The sequence below is a fragment of the Acinonyx jubatus genome, chromosome A2 (assembly GCF_027475565.1).
Source record: "Acinonyx jubatus isolate Ajub_Pintada_27869175 chromosome A2, VMU_Ajub_asm_v1.0, whole genome shotgun sequence".
Taxonomy (NCBI): Eukaryota; Metazoa; Chordata; class Mammalia; order Carnivora; family Felidae; genus Acinonyx; species Acinonyx jubatus.
In genome coordinates this window covers 161806510-161827230 of record NC_069383.1, presented here as the reverse complement: position 1 = coordinate 161827230, position 20721 = coordinate 161806510, and the positions used below count along the sequence as shown (strand labels likewise).

At 64.4% G+C, this 20721-nt stretch overlaps 1 protein-coding gene across 17 annotated transcripts in view; it reads right to left on the bottom strand.

Moving 5' to 3' along the window:
- The window catches only part of PTPRS (protein tyrosine phosphatase receptor type S), a 95331-nt gene that overhangs the window by 46224 nt on the left and 28386 nt on the right, over positions 1 to 20721 (bottom strand). For 16 of the 17 annotated variants that reach the window (XM_053220035.1, XM_053220040.1, XM_053220039.1 and 13 more), the window contains exons 1-5: positions 20107 to 20256; positions 13688 to 13874; positions 7165 to 7310; positions 6543 to 6684; positions 1380 to 1568 (exon numbers count right to left, since the gene is read on the bottom strand). In XM_053220035.1, the coding sequence (XP_053076010.1) occupies positions 1380 to 1568; positions 6543 to 6684; positions 7165 to 7310; positions 13688 to 13778 (568 nt within the window). In that variant the 5' untranslated portion in view covers positions 13779 to 13874; positions 20107 to 20256. Of the gene's footprint in view, positions 1 to 1379; positions 1569 to 6542; positions 6685 to 7164; positions 7311 to 13687; positions 13875 to 20106; positions 20257 to 20721 lie in introns of those variants that run through there. The other variant, XM_053220036.1, reaches the window with a different exon arrangement.

The window sequence follows — 20721 nt, the reverse complement described above, 5'->3', positions numbered from 1 at the left end:
GACGAGGGCGCGTTAGTCGTTGACGCGGTGAAGAGACAGGACTTACCAAAGGTTTCTGAACGTTTACAACAGAGGGACAAGAAAAGAGAACAGGAACATTAATGGGCGCTCGGCGGACGCCTGAATCCTCTCCGGGGGCGGGGGTGGGGGCGGGGCCGGGAGGGGAGGGGAGGGGGGACTGATAATCAGATTTATTCCGATCAATAAAGCAGCTTCTGTTCGCCGAGCACCTAGTACGTGCCAGGAACAGATGGACCCCTCGGAGGAGGAGGCCACCGGGCAGCGAGTGGGGGCGGTAGGAACAGCCAGGAGGCCTTCAGGCAGGGGTGGCTCAGGGCGGGCTCCTCAGGGGAAGCGGGGAGAGAAAGCAAAGAGGTGTGCCCCAGCGTGTGTCAGCCCGGTGGACCGCAACACACGCGAGCGCACGCCCGCGGGCACGTCCCTACCTCGCGTCTGCACGCAGGCGGCCTAGGGGTGGGGCCTCGACGTGTGCAGGCGGGGACTCTCCCAGCGTGCACGTGCCCGGGAGGGGCGGTAACGTGGGTGCACGAGCAGCCAAGATGCAGGGGGCAAGCCTTGCTCTGGGAGGACGCGGGCGAGCCCACGCGCGGCTGGCGGGACCTGTGCTCAGTGTTGGCCCGCACTCGGGGTAGGGGGGTGGGGGTGGGGGGCAGAAGCCGGTCAGGCCTGCGCCGGGGAGCCCAGACACGCACACGTGGACGCGTCACGAAGCAGGGGGACGAGTGACACGACACACACACGCCCCCCCCCCCCCGCCCCCCGAGACAGACAGACTCACAGATGGGGCACGTTGGTGCTATGCCGAGGCACAACCGTGGACTAGCCATCCCAAGGTGGCCGAGGCCCTGGGCTCCGGCCCAGCCGGGGCGGGGACACACAGGCTGGGCTGCCCGTCTGTGTCTCGTCCCCTCCTTACTGCTTCAGTCTTGGAGATGCTCTCTGCCTGTAGCTCTCTGTGGCTCCCCACTGCCTTACCTGTCTGAGGCCTCCAACGTCCTCCGGAGAGGCTCATGGCCTCAGCACTGGAAATACTCACTGGCCCTTGCCTTAGACATCTCCCCTCTCTACTCTGGCCTGGCTGGACCCCGTTCTATCCTCACTGGACACGCCTACGCCTTCGGCAGAGAAGGCACTCTCCCCCTACCGCCTCCCGTGCCTCACCATTATCTTGACGGTCCGTGCCCCGGGACGTACCCAGTGGCTAGGCACAGAAGACGGCCGTCCTCACCATTCCCCGTGGCTCCCCACACCGCTGCCTTTCCGTCTCCCGTTAGTCCCCAGGGCTCGGGCCCCGGAGACGCTGCCCTCCCCCTACTGCCCTCTGTGGCTCCCGCATCCTCCCAGCCACCTGTGCTCACCTGACCGCAGCTGCTTTATGCGCCCGTTGCTGGCACTGGGGTCCACGGGCAAGAAATCCTTGAACCAGGTGATCTCGGGGTCGGGGTTACCGCTAGCAGCACAGAGCATCGTAGCCGTCCGCGTCCGCTCCACCACCTTCAGCTGGGGGCCCATGTCGATGTTGGGGAAACCGGGGGGCAGCTGGTCCTCTGAGGGTGGGGACAGGGGAAGAACAGGGCGGGGGCCCAGTTGCCGCACGGCCAGACCTCCAGGGCGGGCTCGGGCGCCGGCAGGATCTCGGTCCGGCCCCTGCCTGGCCGGGGGAGCTCCTGTCGCCCGTTTCCTCCTGTGTGACGTGGATCAGCGCCACACGACGCGGGGCGGTGGGGGGGGGGGGGGGCACCAGGCCAGACCAGAGCTTCTCACCCGGGGCGAGTCTGGGGACGTCTGGGCATATTCTGATCGCCACAGCTGGGGCGGGGACCAGGGATGTTTCTCGACACCCCGTGATGCCCCTGCTGCCCACCCCCCCCCAGAATGATCCAGCCCCGATGTCAGCACCGCTGACCCTGGGGGTACTTTACAGCATCCAGAGGGAGTTTTAAAAACGTAAACCGCGGGCGTCTGGGTGACTCGGTCTGTTAAGTGTCTGACTCTTGGTTTCAGCTCAGGTCATGATCTCGTGGTTGTGGGTTCGAGCCCCGCGTCGGGCTCTGGGCTGACAGCTCGGAGCCTGGAGCCTGCCTCGGGTTCTGTGTCCCCCTCTCTCTCTGCCCCTCCCCTGCTCACGCTCTGTCCCTCTCTCTCTCTCAAAAATAAATAAACGTTAAAAAATACATAAAAACATCAACCGAACCCCACCCCTCCCCTGCCGCACGTCCACTGTGGTCCTCACCACCCTCCGGAGAGACCCAGGACCCTCGCCTCCCACTGCCCCACTGGTCTCAGCTGTCCCATTTTGAGCCTCCCTCACTCCAGAATATCTTAGTGACCGACTCTATTTATCGTTACGTGTCTGTGTCACCGCTGTGTCCCCACTGCCCAGCGCAGGGCCTGGCACACAGTAGGCGCCCAATCAATGAGTGGAACGGCTCAGTCCCAGCTGCCGTTAGCCTAGGAAAGTCACCACGCCTCCAGGTGTCAATGTCCCCGTTCCCTGGCCAAGGTCTAGTTTCTCTCCACGCTAAAGGGGGCAGGAGGGACACCAGGAGGAGAAAATGCCCCTCTCCCTGGAGACCCTCAGCCCCCAACGTCCAGTGACCGGCAGGCACATGGCCGCAGGCTGAGGCGATGAGGCGGGCCGGCTAAGTGCCAGGCGGCCTTCGTCTGTGAGCTTGAAAAGCAGAGCGGACTCTGTGGCCTGATTGAGCTGGGGTCCCGCCACGGAAGGGAGGCGGCTCGGGGACCCCCCCCCCCGCCTCCACCTGCTGTCCCACCTCGGTCCTCCCTCTCCAGCACCTGGGCTCTAGGCAGGCCCCTTTTGCTCTGACCTCTAACACCTCCAGCTCCCGTCTGGCCTGCCATCCGCAACGGACACAGGACTCCCCAGGCCCAGGGACCAGGCTCCTCAGTGCAAATCGAAACAGCCACTAGCCCCGTTGTGGCCGAAACGAGCCCTCCCGCCACCCACAATTCATACGTCGGACCCCGAACCCCCGGGACCCCAGAATGCGATTATTTGGAGATCAGGTCTCTACGGGGGTGATGAAATTAGACTGAGGCCACTGGGGTGGGTCCTAATCCAATATGGTGTCCTTACAAGGAGACGTGATGACACAGGTGTGCAGAGGGACGACCCCGTGGGGACACGGGGAGAAGACGCCATCTGCACGCCGCGGACAGCAGCCCCACGAGGAAGCAGCCCCGTCCTGATCTCAGACCTCCCGCCTCCAGGACCGGGAGAGAATACGTTAAGCCGCCCAGAGGGGGTGCTACGGCCCGTACTAGGAGGGGAGCTTTGGTGCCACCCACCAGAGACCCCCAACCCTCAGCTCAGCATCTACGGTTTCCACGGGGCACATGCACCGGAGATGGAATGCAGCTAGTCACAACGGCAAAAGGCCGGAGACAACCTAAACATCCGTCAACTCATTCCGTACAGGCTGGGCCCCCCCGCGGGACGCGATGCTGAAATACGCAGACGTCACCTTACGGAGCCTCAGACGCGTTGCTCGGTGCACAGGGATCAACGGGAAAGACGTACAGGCCAAGGATCAAAAACTACAGCCCCCGGGGCCAAATCCGGCCCCTTGCTTGTTTTTGTGAATAAAGTTTTATTGGCACACGGCCACGCCCATCTGCGTCCCCATCACCTACGGCGGCTTTCCAGCTGGGGCAGCGGAGCTGAGATGTTGCGACAGAGAGCGTCTGGCCTGCAGAGTCAACGATATTTGCTCTCTGGCGTTTTACAGAGAACGCTTCCTGCCACCTGGATGTCGCTGCTATTTGTGAAAGAGAAACGATGCGCACGCATTTGCTTACGAATGCCCAGGAGGAACAGAGGCCTGGTGAGTGCTCTGGGGGACGGGACTGGGGGGCTGGGGAACAGGTTGGAAAAAAGCCCCCGTGGGGGAGAGGTCTGAGCCCCGGGCATACGGTCAGGGGACAGAAAGCCAAGATGGGGCCAGGGAGAGGCAGGCAGGCGTAGCGCCGTCCCGTTTCTCCAGGGGGACGGGAAAGCGGTGGCCCGCGTCCAGCCGCGCGTGGAGGCCCGACGGCCCCAGTCCCAAGTCCCGTCCACTGCGTAACCAGGCGCCGTGCAGGTATTTTCCTGTGCCCTCCTCAAAGATGGGAGCTATTTCACAGCGGGGGAAACTGAGGCTCGGACAGAAACATACCCGCCCCGGGTCCTACGGCCAGGACGCAGCAAGGCTGGGGCCCGGCTAAGCCCCGAGAAAACTGGGAGGGGCCGGCTGCAGAAGTCCCAACCCCCCAGACCGGACCCATTCGGGTCTGAGGAGCTGGCTGGACCCTGTCCAAGGTGGGTCAGGCCCGGTTTGCTCTTCCTGGGCCTGAGGCCTGAACCCCAAAGGTGGTTCTGACCGGCTCCCGGTGGCGTCACGGGAAGTTTAGGCCCAGACCACCGGGCCTCAATTCCTGGAGCTCAAAGCCGGTGTGCGCCCACCCGGGAAGCATCCACACCCCACGCGTGCTCACACGTGAGCCCTTCCCGCGAGCGTGCAGCCCTCGGGGGTCCCCGTGAGTGCGTGTGGGTGGCAGCCAGCAGGGTGGGGGGCAGGCGAGCGGGCACCGGGGGAGGCTGGGCTGTCTGACGGCACCAGGAGCTCCTAATTAAACAAAAATGTTCGTCGCGTACCACATTGCGCCCGATTCCTCGGAGTTTAATTAAAACAACAGCACGGGAGGCGTGAGCGGGGTCCACAATCAGATGGTGGGGGGAGGGAGGCGGGGAGAGCCGGGCCCAAGAGCCCAGACCTTCCCCCGCTCAGCCGGGGGGACCCTGCGGCTCGGGGCCCGGGTGGGGGACGCCCGGAGGACGGGCGCTCCTGGGTCAGAGGCCCCGGGGGCTGGGCACCCGGCCCGGGCCCCGCGTCCTCCGGGCGGCCGGAGAGCGGAGCACAGCCAAGGAGGCCTCGATGGGGGGCGGGGAGAGCAGACGGGTCTTTCCCAGACTCCCAGCGACTGGGCGGTTAATAGATTCACAGCGTGTCCTTTTAACTCTCCGAGCGCTTACAATGGAGGCTGGCACGGGACAGCGGGAGGCAGGCTGTTCCGTCTGTGCCCGGGAAAGGTCAGGGCAAGAATATCTATTGGGCAGAGGCGGGGCGGGCCGGGATGGGCAGACTCTCCGCCCCCTCCCCCCCCCCCCCCCCACCAGGCCTCCCCCTGCAGGGTCTCGGGACCCACGCGAAAGAAAGTACGGAGCGTCCTGTTAAACAGACGGTGGGGGCAGAGCCTTCTGAGGGAGGGGCTCCGTGCAGATGACCCCCAGGGTCTGACGCAAAGTGGCCCTGACCCCCGGGGTCCGCTGCCCTGGGTGATGCCAGAGAATGCCACCCCGGGTAGCCACCTCCCACCAAAGGGCTGCCTGGGGCTCACGCTTAAAGCTAGGAGAGGGCCAGGGTGTCCCTGTAGGCGACAGGCAGGACCCACCCACCCGAGGGGCACAGAGGGGCTGGTGGCAGCCGCCCGCTGAGCACCGGAGTGAGAAGAATGATGCCTGGTAACTGGTCAGCCAAGCGCTCCTTCCTGGTAGCTACCCCTTGTGGCCAGCGTCATTTCCCTACTTGGGGGGTGACGAAGTGCAGCTCAGAGGGGTTTATTAACTTGCCCGGGGCCACACAGCGCTAGAGGCTAAAACCACCTTGCAACAGAGCGGGCAGAAGAGAGAGGCTGGGGTGGGGGGTGGGGGGGCCTGTGGCGAGGCTGTCTGAAGGAGGAGGCTTTTTGTAAGGAGACAGAGATTTCCTGGTGCCCCCAGCCCCCCCCCCCCAACGAGGCTTAGAAAACAGCCCAGCAAAGCAGGGTTCCCGAAGGATCTGTGTGAATGTATGGGAAGGGGGGGGGTACCTGTTTGTGCCCGTCCATTCCTTGGGGGGAACCGCCCCTTACTGACCCTGCCTGTGTGGGCAGACACACCCCGGACTCCAGGGAGAATTCTGCCAAGCAGGCTATCTGCTCCTCGGGGATGGTCATCCGACCCAAGCTGGGCCAGTGAGCAGACATCCTGGGCCACCCCGTCCTCTCTTTGGGGTGGTGGCCCCAGAGCCTGGAGCGGACGGGGGGGAATCCCGAAGATACAGTCAATATGGAAGAAGACAAACCCAGAGGCAGAGGGTGAGGGCTAAGAACACCGTACGAGCTCCTGGATCTAGCTGAACCTGAAGCCGGCCACGGCGTGGCCATTTTAATGACACGGATCGACGCATTCCCTTTGTGACGTGAACCAGTTTGAGGTGGACCAGGCTCTTGTAATCAGAGGGGCAAGATCGAGATGACGAATGGTGACAGCGCTAGTCCCTTAACGCGGCTCTCCTGCAAAGGCTCAGTAAATCCCTCCCTCCAGGCTCTGGACCCCAGTGGTGTGACGGGCTGGGGAAGGGACATCACGGTGCCCCAAAGAGACAAATCCAAAGCAAGACTTTCGATGCTTCTTCCTCTCAGGTTTGTCGCTCCCCCCCCCCACACACACCTCCACCCCCCCCCCCCCGGGAGGCCAGTACCTCGGAGGACAGTGAGTTTCGCGTGGACCGTGACCTCCCCGACCGAGTTCTGTGCCACGCACTCGTACACGTTCTCATCCCGGGGTGTCCGCAGCGGCTGGATCCTCAGCACGGCCCCCGCACTCTGGTCAAACTCGATCGTCTGCCGCGGGCGAGGGGAGAAAGGTGAGGCCGGCGACCGGGACGGGGGCTGGGCCTGCGTCCTCCACGGGCACCCTGTGCACAAATGCGCCACGGGCAGAGACTGGGCCCGGGGACGTGCAGGAGGGCGTGTGGGCATGTGGGTGCGTGAGCGGCACAGGGGAGTCCGTGTGACAGGCGCGTGAATCGTGCCGCATGTACAAGTGCGGCTGATCCTGTGCGTGAGACGAGACAGAGAGGGCGGGGCCTTGCCTGAGGCCACACAGCACACAGCCTGCAGGGCCGGCCTGGCGGGGTCTTCCCTGAGCCGGGGCAGGCGGGGACACACGGCCGGGGAGGGCGGACAGTTGCTCTGGCCACGGAGGGTGGCGGCCCGTGGGACCCCTGGGAGACATTTCTGCGACATCTGTGGCCGAGCTACGGCCGCCCGCGTGCGGAGGGGGCTCTGCCGCCCGACTGTCTCCCCTCACCCCAGACTCACCTCAAAGCGTTGTGAATTGACCTTCTTGCCTTTCTTGTTCCAGGTCACCCGTGGCTTGGGGTCGCCCGTGGCCTGGCACACGAAGGAGGCCACGCCCCCCGACACGCCGATCTGGTCCTTGGGTTCTTTGATGAACCTGGGGGGCTCTGGAGATACAGCAGGAAGAGGAGGGGTGTGGCGGGCCCAGGCAGGAGGCCAGGACCCCACGGGGCCACGCAGACGTGCCCTCTATCCCCGACCCAGCCACAAAGTACCACGTGGGCCCTGGGGAAGGGGAGGGAAAGGAGGAAGGCAGAGAAACGCTGAGTCCGAACGCCCTCCCCACGCCCACCCCCGAGACCACAGCCACACGCGCTCCCATGTGTGCCTGAGACACGGCAGATGGGGAGCCCTCCCCCAAGACTCTGGGGTCCTCAGACTTGGCACCTGGAGGCCCCCAGTGGCGCCCGGCCAAGCCCTGGAGGGTCCTTGGCCCTAAAGACTTGGAAGGAGGTGACTGGTCTGATCCCTGCTGGGACAGGTGGGGAAAGTGAGGCACCAAGCGGAGTAACAGCGGGTGACCAAGGGATGTGAGGTCAGAGCCCGCATTTTCAACCCGGGGCTCCAGCCTCTCAATCCCTGGGAGGCGTCCGTCCCAACAAGAGGGGTCAGCGCTGGGAGCAGAAGTTCAGAAAGGGCGGTCTGGTTTCCTGAGGCCCAAGATCCTGACAACCAGCACAGCAAGCACTTACTGGGCGCCTAGTGTATGCAGGGGGCTAGCTCCGCAACATTTCACCCTCGGACAGCGCTGAGTGCTGGGGCCGCCACGGTCCCCACACGATAAAACTTTAGGCACAGAGAAGCAAGGCCTTTGCTTCGACACACGGCCAGCCGGCGGCCGAGCCGAGCCGTGAAACGGGCTGGCTCACAACTGATCTGACGGACTCAGTCTCTCCAGAAGGTCTCAGGCGGGGCCTGCTGCGTCTTTAACCCCGTCCACAGCCTCAGCTCCGCCCCTTGGACACGTGACAGTGTCCGTGGCGTTACATCACCATTGCTTTCTTTCTTACTGACTTTTCACAGTAACCTCCAAATGGCCCAAAGGGACGATGGATTTCCTCTCCTAGAGATGCTACAATGTATCTCGTTCAACGAATTCAGTTACTCCCGAGACTTTTCCCAACAGCTTCCAGGGCTGGACGGGCTGGCAAGGTCCCTCGGGGAAACAACGTCCGTATCCAACAAAAGGGGACCGGCTAAACGTATCCTGGGACCAGGGTGCGTCTCTCACTACTAGGGAAGGAACAGCAAGGGACAGATGTTGTCGCGTGGGAAAAAGGACCGCGGATGTTCCTGTTTGCGTGAAAAGAAACATAAAAAGGGCCAAAGAGAAATGGGGCGGGGGGAAAGGGAGCACGTGCGTGTGTGGAGATGAGGGCCGCCCCAGGAGAGAAACCAGGCGGCTGGACACAGTGGGAGAAGCCCTTCTGACCTGGTAACTTTTTGAGATTTACAACTATTTAAAGATAAATAGAAATGATTTTTTTTTTTTAAATGTTTATTTTTGAGGCGGGGGCGGGGGGGGGGGGGGGACAGAGAGGGAGACACAGAATCCGAAGCAGGCTCCAGGCTCTGAGCTGTCAGCACAGAGCCCGACGTGGGGCTCGAACTCACGAACTGTGAGATCATGACCTGAGCTGAAGTTGGATGCTTAACCGACTGAGCCACCCAGACACCCCCAATAGAAATGATTTTTTAAGTTTACTTATTTATTCTGAGAGAGAGAGAAACAGAGAGAGTGCATACAAACGGGAGGGGCAGAGAGAAGGAGAGAGAATCCCGAGCCTGATGTGGGGCTCGAACTCATGAACTGTGAGATCAGGACTTGAACGGAAACCAAGAGTTGGACGTTTAACTGACCGAGCCACCCAGGCGCCCCAGAAAGGATTTCTTAAGAAACAAGATTTTGAGGGGCCCCTGGGTGGCTCGGTCGGTTGGGCATCCGACTTTGGCTCAGGTCACGATCTCACTGTTCGTGAGTTCAAGCCCCGTGTCAGGCTCTGTGCCGTCAGCACAGAACCCCCTTCAGATCCTCTGTCCCCCTCTCTCTGCCCCTCCCCTGCTTGTACTCTCCCCCAAAACATGCATATTCTAAAAAAACGCAAGATTTGGATAAAAAGGTGAGCTGATAAAAGAAAAATATTAAGGAAGCAAAAGGCTGGGGTCCGAGGAGGAGCAGACAAGAGGCTGCCTCGAGCTACGTACAGCAATCCTGGGTCCCTAAGCCTCCGAGATCAAAGGAAACAGCAGAGGCCCACGTGGGTTCGCCTGGAAAATTCTGGATGCCTGGAAGCCTGAAGCAGCTCAAGGAGGCCTCGGGAGCCCAGTCTTGGTGCCCACAGGCCCCGGCTTCTCCCACCCACGGCTCAGGCGAGGCTTTGAACAAGGGGTGCCCTTCCCAGTGGCCCGAGCGGCCTCGGCTCCCTTATTCAAAGCTCTGCTCCCCCTGATGTGACCGTGTGTGACTTTAGGGGCCATCTCTTGAAAACTGGCAGCCGTGTGCAGCCCCACGAAGCCGTGACTGTTCGTCATCTCGTGCAGATTCAGGGTTAAGAAGCTTCCGTGAGGTCACACGGCCCAGACGACGCCACCCGGGTTTGAACCCGGGGTCTGTCTGTCCTCAGGCGCACGTCTTACGCTCCTATGGCCTCCAGGCCGTGGGCCTGATTCAGATGTTTTGCTCCTTGATGAGCCCCGGGCTGGGCCGGCCCCTCCCTGGCTCTGACGGCCTCGGTGGCCCCTCCTCCAAGCCTCGGGAACGGTGACTGGGGCCATATGTGTCCCCAGCCAGCGTCACGGAGGAAAGTCACTGTGGCCGGGGCAGGAATCTTACTTCTGGGGAAATCCTCTCTCGGGAGCCCCTGGAAGGAGGGGCGGAAGTGGGCTGCAGGAGGCATCCAGCTAGCCGTTGATGAGCCCGGACACGCTCCCCTAGGCCAGCACCTCCCCTGGGGAGCCTTCTCAGATTACCACGGGCTGGGTCAGGAGCTCCTCCGTGCACACGGCCGCCTGGGCGTCCCCCCTCACAGCCTTGACCACGCTGGGCCAAGATACCTGGTCCCGTGCCACTCGGCAGGGTGGGCACGGGGCCGCCCCCACTCCCCGGTGACCCTTGAGAAAATGGGGTTCTTGACCTGAGCCCCCCCTCTCTGCAAGGCAGACGCCCTCCCAGGCTACCCCCAGGCGGCTCTGGGGTGACAGACACACAGCCTGGAAGAGACCTGTCTGCTCGCCGCGCCCCGACGCCAACATTTCGTGTGGACGCCTGGAGTCTCCCGTCTAGACAAACCCTCCCCTCCTCCTCTTGGCAAAGGGCCCCCCTGCCCCGACACAAGAAAGGCACTCTGGGGTGCGGCCGTCCGTCCCGGGCCAGGGGACACCCAGCGTGATGCTTTCACCGGGGACCCAGAGAGGCAAAACCAAGGCTCAGAAAGGGTGAGACCTGCTGGGGGTCACCCAGCTTGTGATGGACAAGAAGCTCTGGGACCCCACCCGGGGCCCACGGCCGCTGGAAACAGCACCGTCGACGAATGGGGAGGTGGGTCCTCGGGACCGAGAGTGCCTCGGCGTCTCCGTGTCACCCACGAGGAGACCTGAGGGTCAGGGGGGTGATACGAACAGCACGGAGGCTGCGTGGAACGCCCCGGCCCGAGTTCTGTGTTTCCAGCTCGGGTTCTGCAGAGCAGAAGCCGGACCAGAGCCAGAGACCCCACCCGCCGGGGCCCTCCAACCCGGCTGGGCCTGCCCCACGGCATCCTGGGAAGGCCCCGCAGGACCAGAAGCCCTTGCTGGGGCACAACTCGCTCCTCTTGGAGCCGGCTGGGGGCTCCCGCTGCCCACGTGGGCCCTCTGTGGCCTGAGAGCCCCCACCCTCAGTGGCTCCCCGAGGACCGGGGCCATTCCCTGGAGCAGGCGGCGCAGATCATGGTGCCTGTACCCCCCCGCCCCCCCGCGGGGTCCCAGAGGACAGAGCGCCTGTGAAGCAGACCCACCTCCGGGGGCAAGATGCCTCCGCCTCCGGGAGGAAGATCTGGGTCTGAGGGTCGGGCAGGAGCGACATCGCAAGTGACAGGGCAATAACGACCCAGGGCCCGCCAACGGAGCGCCCCCTGAGCCAGCCCCAGCTGCCCACGTGGGTGACACTCTCCACCTGCTCACTGGGAGCAACGCAGTCACCTGGGCCCTGCCCTCACCCCGTCTGTGCTCCCTGCGGCGGCCACCAGAGGGCGCCCGTGAGCACCCGAGCCCGGTGCCGCCTTCCTCTGCCCGCAGCCCTCCAGGACTCCCACTCTCCCAGAGGAGAAGCCCCAAGTCCCCTCTGAGGCCCCCAAGGCCCTCCCCTCTACCCTGTCTCCCCCTCGCTCACTCTACTCCAGCCACGCGGGCTTCCTCCAACATTCCTGGGTCCTGCCCCAGGGCCTTTGCATGTACTGTTCCCTCTGCTTCGGACACTTCCCCCCGCCCCAAATGCCCACAGGGTGCGCTTCTCAGCTCCCTTAGGTCTCTGCTCAGATGCCACCTCCTTCCCTGATGTTCCCCCATCCCTTTAAAATGCAGCCCCCACCCTTCCTCTCTACACCCACATCCCCAGATGTCCACCATCCAACACACGTGGTGCTTCTCCCTCGCTAGATGATGAGCTCCGGAAAGGGGTGGGACGTTTTTGTCCCGCGTCTAAACCAGTGCTCGGCACACAGTAGGTGCTTATGAGAAACACACCGAATGAGGGAGAGCACAGATCTGCCGTGGGCACACGACAGAACCCAGGCCAGGGTAGTCCCCAAATTCTGTGGCCCCCTCAATCACAACGGGTCTCAGGCTCTGGCAGCCTCAGTTTCCCCAAGGCTGGCAAAAACCACCGCGGCAAGATGTCAAGGCAGTAACCACGTTATTTAACTCGCGTAAGTAAAACTCGCAGCTCTCAGCTGGGGCGAGGCATTCTTGCCTGGGGTCACCTGTGGTCGGCACAACTGGGGGTGGGGGTGGGGGGCTCCTGGCGGAGAGTGGGTGGGGCCAGGGATGCTGCTATACCCTCCCCCCGCCCCCGACAGTGCCCGGGACACCCGCCCCAGGGAACAAGCTGACCCTGCATTAAATAAGTGAATGAGGGCCCCTGGGTGGCTCGGTCACTGGGCATAGCTCAGATCGTGACGTAACGGTTCGTGGGATCGAGCCCCGCGTTGGGCTCCGTGCTGACAGCAGGGAGCCTGCGTGGGATTCTGTCTCCCTCTTCCTCCGCCCCTCCCCCACGTTCGTGATCTTTCTTGCTCTCTCTCAAAAATAAGTAAACGAACGAACGAGTGAATGAAATACTAAAACACCTAGCGCCTTCGGCTTGCTGTTCCACCACCGGGAACAGAGCCCAGCGAAGCACAGGTCCTGGGAAGTGACCAGATGGATGACAGCCCGGCCGCGGCTGGAAGCTACTGGCCCGGGGGGGGGGGGGGGGGCGCGGGAGTGTGGTGTTGACAGTCAGGAAACCGGGGCTCTCACAAAACACAGCCTGGCCACCTCCTGGCCGTCACGGAACGTCACTGTGGCTCAGTTCCCCCGTCTGTACGACGGGAACAGTGACAACAGCGTTCATTCCGTCAGGCTGCGGTGGCTGATCTGAATGCGTTCGGCATTTGCTAAAAAAACAACACGAAAACAAGGAAAAACACAAACAGACGCGGCAAGCGTGCGCGTCTCTGTGCTCACCCAGCGGCAGTAATTACCGCGCCCGTGGTAACGTGGGACCGTGGGCCTACTATGTGCCAAGCAGCACACGGGGCCTTATTGTGCGTCCTTGCCACAAGAATGCTGGGACGCGGACGTGTCTGAGTCTCATTCAGGTGGAAACGGAGGCTGAGAGAGGTTGAGTCACCAGCCCAAGGTCACACAGCAGGTGACGGCAAAGCCAGGATTCGCACCCAGACTAACCTCAGATCCCTGCTTCCTTCCTGCTGCCCTGACGGATACCTCTAGGCCCCTGACGGTAGGTCAGGTTTTAGAGTGGGGCCCAGGGCTGACCCTCATTCTTTCCACGTTACTGCCAGTACCGAAGCCCCGCCCGCCCCCAGCGACACCAGCCCCTTTCTTCACCTCCAGGCCTTTCTCCGTGCTCGCGCCTTCACCAGTAACGCTCTTTCCACCAGCGAACTCCTACACACCCACAAAGCCCCAGCTCCAATGCCCCCTCTCCCAAGAAGCCTCCCCTGGCTCCACCTGTGGAAGGTCATGGACCCAGCACGCTCAGCTCTAAGCAGGCCAAGCCTGTATTTAGCACCCGGCTCGGCACAGAGCTGATGACATTGTCATTACTGGTATTGCTGTTTATGCCATCGTTATTCCTGGCCTCCGAACCTCCCAGGACCGGGGTCCGGTAGGCGCTTCAGGCAGCCTCATTCGTGGAGCACAGAGGCCCCGGGGAGGAGGCGGGGACACACGTCCACTCGCAAACGTGTACACTCAGACGCCCGCACATCCCGCAGGAGGCGCTTACCTTCTGCCGTGCAGCCTCCGACCAGCAGGACCACGAGGAGGCCCACGGGACCGACCACAGAGGCCACTCCGGGGCCCCAGGCAGGCACCATGCTGGGCAGCTACCTGTGACCTCCGACCTCCGCCCTGGAGGGCGACGGCCCCCCCGGTCCCTCACGAAGAGGCCTCAGCGTCAGACGGGACAGCGTCTGCAGAGACAACGGAGGCGCCGTGAGAGGGGAGAGGGGCAATCCGGGGGGCCTTCGTGGCGGAGGGAGGAGAGGAGGGTCATGGGGTTGGGGGAAAGGGTTACGGGACAATGGGGCGGGGGTCGTGGGGCGCTGGGGAGGCAGAAGGAAGGTGCGTGTCCCCCACATCCCCGCCCTGAAACCCACCCTCCGTGTGACGGTGTTAGGAAGCAGGGCCTTTGGTCACAAGGGTGGGGCCCTTGGGAACGGGACTAGCCAGAGGGTCCCCTCAGCCCCTTTGCCTCGTGAGCACGGGGCCAGAGGACCCTTGATCTTGAACTCCCAGCCTCCAGAACCATGAGACACACGGGGCTGCTGTTCGTAAGCCATGGGGCCTGTGGGATTTTGCGTGGCCGTCCCAGCGGCCTGAGACGCCCCCCCCCCCCCCCCCGGCCGCTGGCTGAGTCCTGATCCCAGGTGAGCCCCCCCTCTGACGGAGCCTCGCCGAGCCCCCAGGCAGGACGGAACACCAGTTTTCAGGCGCGCTCCGAGCACCGGCTCCTGCCCGCCCAGGCTGGGCCTCCGGAAAGACGAGGCCCCAGCTGGTGCTGCTGGCCGACTGGGCGCCCCACCTCGGCCCCATTCAGCCCCCAGACAGATCGTCCCCCCGCCCACCTGCCGGCCCCTGCCCCCTGCCCTGTTCTAACGCCTCCGCGGCTCCCGCTGCCCCCAGAGGAAGCTGCTTCTGCTAGGACTTCCTCTCCCGGAGGCGCAGCCACACGGAGCTCAGTCCCGCCGGCGAGCCCTGGCCCTGCTGTGCCCTCTGCTGTCCCCCCACGGCTGCGTGACAGGTCTCAGCTCAGCTGTCACTTCCTCCAGAAGCTCCCCTTCCCACCCCCGTCGCCTGGTTCACATCCCACAGCCTCCGACGTGAGTAAGGCCGCCCTCCACACCTTCACCCCAGGGTGCAAATCACACGCGAACGCGCATCGCTCAGAATCGGTTCCTCCAAGGATCTGAGCTCTTCCAGGGTGGAAGGGTCCCTGGTCACAAAGCCCCCTCCCCAGTGTTCTCCGCTTTGGCCAGAGCCAGGGCAGAGGGCCGGGGAGAGGCAGGGAGGGGCCCAAGGATGAGGCCCCCGTGGCCGGGTCGGCCCCACGCCCGCCCCGGGCCGTGCCCCGGGCGGGTCCGGGCCATGACCACAGGGATAGGTGCCACATAATGATAGGGCAAGTCCCTGTGATTCTGGCTCCCAAAATACCCAGCTGCGGTCGCCTCGCCCGGCCCCAGAGGGGCCCCAGGAGGAGCCCGGGCTGGTGGTGGCCTGATCATGGCTCGGGGTCGGGGGTGGGGAAGCCAGGATGGGAGGGGGAGGGTCAGGGGGGCCCGCCCTGCACACAGTCAGACCAGACAGGGCGAAGGACGCCTGCACACGGGCCACAGACGGACCCCAGACACACACGTGCGTTCGCACAGTCAGGCGACAGAGACGGGTCCGCGCGCGGAGTCGGGCAAATAACACCTGCACGCGGGCCACGAAACGGGCACAGAATCAGACCTCAGACGCACAGAGCCAGACGACACACATGCACAGGGTCGCGGGCGGGCCGACGAACCGCGTGAAAAGCGGGGTCAGATCCGGGCCAGCGGCACCCGCGTACCCCGGACCCAGACGTGTGCCCGCGGTCAACCAGACGGACGCGCAGACAGGCACACGGCCTCACCACAGACACACACGGCAGGTGGGTAAAGAGGAGCCTAGGGCACAGCCCCGTCCCCTGTGCCCCCCGCCGTGGGCAAGAGGGGCCGAACAGGAAGGTGGGGGCCCCAGGTGGGGAAAAGGGCCCACAGCCAGCTGCCCACCGCTGGTCACGCCTGAGTGTGGGGCGGGGGGGGGCTCTGGCCCAGACAACAAGGGTCAGCTGGGCGGGCCTTCGGAGAGCCTCTGGGGAAACTGAGGCCGCACAGAAAGCCTGCCCGGGGGAGGGGCGGGGGCTCAAACTCGGGGCTGCTGGGCCCACCACGGACCCCCGGGAGGGCGACCTCCTTCTCCCCCCTCTGCCTGCCCGCCCCCAGAATGCAGGCGTGGCGCAGAGGTCCCAGATGGGCCCCGTGCCCGGGAGGGGCTCCAGGAGCAGCCGCCTTCAGAACAGGGCGGCCCCTAATTACCCCCTGGCTCCCAGAGCCCCGGCCTCGCAGGGCCCACGCCTTCTCAACGTCTGGGCAGGACGGGGCTAATCCAGGCACGGGCGCCTCCAAATCTGCCACGCCAGCCCGTGGAGGAAGGGCGCAGCCCTGGGGGCGTCCAGGGCCCCGGACGGCACAGAGGGGAGGGGGGGCGGGAGGCGGGGAGGGGAGCGTCACACGCCCCACGGAAGGGACAAGGTTCCAGGCTCCCTCGGGCCCCCGTCCCCCTCTCCCCCTCCCCCCGGGGAACTTGCCACGAGGCGGGCCCCTGGCGCTGGCGGTGGGGTCTCCTGCAAGGGGTCGAGGAAAAACATCACCGAGTCCCATCAGCTCTGCCTTCCAACGCTAGCCGGTCTCTGCTCACGTCTTACCCCTTCCTCCACCTCCACCCGGTCCAGCCCCATCATCTACCACCGGGGCCAATGCACCCAGCTCCCGCCCACGCCCCCACAGTCTCTCCTCCCCCCGAAGCCACAGGGCGCCTGAATCAGATGCTGCTCTCCTCTGCCCACGCCCTTCCAGGGCTCCCACCTCCCCCGGGGCCAAAGCCCCAGGCCTCCCCTGAGTCCCCAGGCCCTGTGCCACCTGCCCCATCCTCTCCCTGTCCTTCCCTCCTCCCTCATTCTGCTCCAGCCATGCAGGCCTCCTTACTGTTCCTCCAACATGCCGGGCATGGTCCTGCCCCAGGGCCTTTGCATGTGCTGTGCCCGCTGCCCACATTTAATATCACTCGGCTGAAAATTAAAGGGCGAATGGGAACAGGGAGGGTGTCTCAGCACAAAGAACAGCACGGGGAAGGGCAAGAAACAGAACCCAGAGATCCTAGAAGAGGGAGGAGAGAGATTTGGGCAGAGAGGTAGGAATGGACTGGACCCACAGGGCACAAAGGAGCCCTTGGCAGCTCTGAGCTGGGAGGGACCTGGCCGGGTTGACACCTGACCGAGCCTCCTCCCTGCCCCTCTTGCGGAAAAGCACCCTGGGCCGCCAATCCTGCCCCTGTCGAGAAAAAGAAACTGAGGCAGGTGCACTGGGGCTGAATAAGGCGGCAACCCCAAGCTCCTGGAGATGGCGTGGCCGTTAACAAGGAAGCAGCCACCCGTGGGAGTCGCAGAAAATAACTCAGATGGCAAACGAGGCTGGGCTCTGGGGGGGGGGGGGGGGGGGAGGAGGGGGGAGGGAGGGAGGAGAACCCTGGGAGGGGTCCCGCCCACCACGCCGGGCCATCAGCGAGAGCGGCCTCCGTGGCAGGGGCTGCCTGTCAGAGGCAGGTGCCCCCCCCCTTCACAGATGAGAAAACTGAGGCTCACGGAGGCGCGGGGACTCGCCCCAGGCCCCTGGGTGGGACCTTGGGTCCAGAGCCCACGTTTAAACACATGACCGTGTCCTTCCCTGGCCGCTGTGTGATCTGAGAAAAGCAGATGATCCTCTCTGGGCCCAGCACAGGCTTCCGGGCTGCCTCTGGGGGCTCCGAGGCCTAGATAACAGGGCGTGGGTAGATACCCATTCTGGCCGGTCACCAGGGTGCGGGTCACGAGATCCCGGAGCCGGCCTCGTGTACCCACGCGGAGCAGGGAGCATAAAGGGGCAATTATGACCCAGGCCTGGGCAGCAAACAGGCTCCGTGCCACATGCACGAGGCTGTCCCCTGAGGCTCGAGGACACCCCAGTCCCTCTCCCTGCCCCCACCTTAGGGTCCGCCCTGGCCTGGGAGGGGCTCACGGGCACAAGCCACCCACCAGGGGATTTCCACGGCCCATGGCCCACGGCCAGGGGCAGCAGGTAAGGCTGGAAACCAGGGAAGAGTCCCCAGCCCCGCACAACCTCGCCCGCCCCCCTCCCCCCTCCCCCCTGTGCCCACAGACTTTCCTCCTGCCCAGAATCCCTCTTCTGAGGCCTCAGAGACCCTCGAGGGTAGGACCTGGGGTTCCAGGCTTCCTGGATCCCTGTGTCACCAAAGCGTTAAGGAGGGTCCAAACACCTCTGGAGTCACTGGTGGCCTCAAAGCGGGTCCAGCCAAGCCCCTCTCCCCCTTGGGGCCTCAATGTCCCCCACCTCACCCAGGAAGAGGGCTCAGGGTGGGGCCGAGGAGGGCCCGCCCTGCCACCTTCCGAGAATGGGCTGAGACCAGCCAAGGGAGCCGCCTTTAATTAACCATCAAAACGCACTGGGTGCTGTGTCCCCAGGGGTCCCCCGCAGTCAGGAGTGGACAGGAGGGGCGGATAGGGAGCCAAGCCCAGCCCCACAGGGAGGAATGGGTAATGCCAGCTGGGTGTCCCCACTGTGTGCTGAGCCCTCTGACATGCCACCTGTGCGTCCTTCTGTTTGACAGATGAGGAAGTGAGCTCAGAGAGGGGCGGCTGTAAGGTGAGGGGCACACAGCACGGAGGCCGCCCGGCTGGGCGAAGATCGCAGGCCAGAGGCCAGCTCTCGGTCGACCTCCGAGGTGCCCCGGCTGCCAACTCCACCCTTAAAGGTGTGATGCTGGGCCCGCCCTGCTGCCCCTTCCCACAGACTACCACAGCCCCCAAGAGGCACTGGTCCGCCTCAGGCCTCTGGGCCTTTCGCAACACGGGCACCCTGACCCGGTACACCCTCCCCAAGCTGGCCCACCTGTGGACTCACCCTCCAGGGCACAGCCACGGATGTCCCCACCCCAGACTGAATCTTGACCCCTCCGGACTCCTCCCCCTATCCCAGGACCCTTCCTCAGCCCAGCCCTGACCCACCGTCCTGGGGCTGGGAGTGGCCGTGTCTCACTCTGTCCCTCCTCTGCTCTCAAACATTCCATGGCTCCCATCGATGTCCATTAAAATCCAGACTCCTATCCTCAGCCTTCAGAACTGCTGACCCCATCATGTTGCACGCCCAGTGCCTTGCTGGGCCAGGCTGGTGTCCCTAGCCACTGCTCTCTGGCTCACACAGGAGTAGGAGTACCTCCCAATCCTACTACCCAACACACCCTTCCTAATCCCCATCAAACTCCAGCGTTCACACCCATCCTCAGGTCTCAACTGAGCTGCCGCCCCCTCCAGGAAGCCCTCCTGGGTGTCCCAGCCTGGATCAAGGGCCCCCTCGGGGCTACCCCCACACCATGGGTGTCCCCCATCACAGGTCTGTCATCCTCCAAGATGGCAGCCCCGTCTGCACCCTGGGAACGTGCCCGGCCACTTGGCACTTTACCCACATCATCTCTGTGATCACGTCCATTTCAGAGGGGGAAACCGAGGCCAGAGGGAGACATCCCAGGAAGAAGAGGCTGACAAGGACACGGCCTCCAGCTGTAACTTACTCGCGCCTGCTCTGAGGGTTTGCTGCACACTTAGGGGTGGAGAGGAGGTTCAGGACAGGGCGGGCAGGACTTGGGTGGCTGGGACCCCTAGCCCCAAAGTCACACAGCAAGCCCCTCTGGGTGGCCCACGGCTCTGAGAAGGAATCCTGGGAAGCAGGACGCTGGAGGCAACAAAAGGGGGTGCTGAGATACGGAGCTGGTAGGCAATGACGGGGGACAGAGGCGTGGAGCTTAGGGACAGGGGCAGGAAGTGGAAAAGTGGGAGCTGACCCCCCCCCAGTTCATTAAAGCCCCCAACAAGGTACAGCCTTAACCTGAGATCTACAGACCCGAGGGGGTAGAGGGACAAGAGAGGGAAACTTTGTGAGTTTTTTGGGGGGACCCCAGTCCGGTTCCCAGCGGAGGGATGCAGAACCCCGATCAGGGCGCCCCTGGGCTGGCAGAAGGCCGCCCGGACCCTGGCTCCGCCCCCAGGAGGGTGGGGGAGGAGGTCGGGCTGGGGGCCAGGCGGGGGAGGGGACCCCGCGGAGCATAACGGTCCGGAGTTTTCCTAAGTCCCAGAGACTGGCCTGAATTGGGGGCGGGGGGGAGGGGCGCCAGGCAGCAGGGGGCTGAGCTGTCCCTGGAGGGTGGCTGGACCGGCCCGAGCAGAGCGGAGGTGGGGGAGAACGCGGGGGTCCCCCCCCCCATCCCGGGAGCCTGGAGGGGAGGCGAGGAGGGGGACAAAGCCCAGCGCAGCCCGGGCCTCGAGGCGGAAGGGGATCCGGGCGCACTCACCCCGCGGATCTCGGCGCGGAGATCGGGGCCCGGGCCCCCTCGGCTGGGCCCGCTGCCGCCCGTCCCTGGGTTCGCCCGGAGCGCGGCGGCGCAGCGAGGACTCGGGAGAGGCCAAGGCCCCGCGAGCTCGGCCCGGGGGCGGGGACTGCAGGCAGGGCGGCCAGGGGGCGGGCCCAGGGAGGGGGCTCCGGAGCAGGGCGGGGCCCCGGCCGGAAGTGGGGCGGGGGGACTAGTGGGGAGCACCATCAGGGGGCGGGGGGCCGCAGGAGGAGGCCTCCGAGGGGGTAACCGCGCTCCCCCAACGTGCACACGCACGAAGCGGTGCCCCAAGGGGCACAGCCCGAGATACCCCCCGCTTCGTAAGCCTGATCCCAGAGGGAGCCCCCCACCCGGCCCCCCCTTCTCTGGCAGGCGCTGATCGTGGCCATGGCAACGGATGAAGGGGCTGGATGCGGGACGCGGCGGCAGAGAGCTCCCCAAACACAGCCAAACACAGGAGGTCGGGGAAGGGGCAGAAAGATGCCCTCCCAGTCTGGGCTGGAAGACAGAGGCCACGCCCCCTGCACTCCGAGACCCCCCCCCCACCGAGGGTGGGGGAGGGGCGCGGGCAGAAAG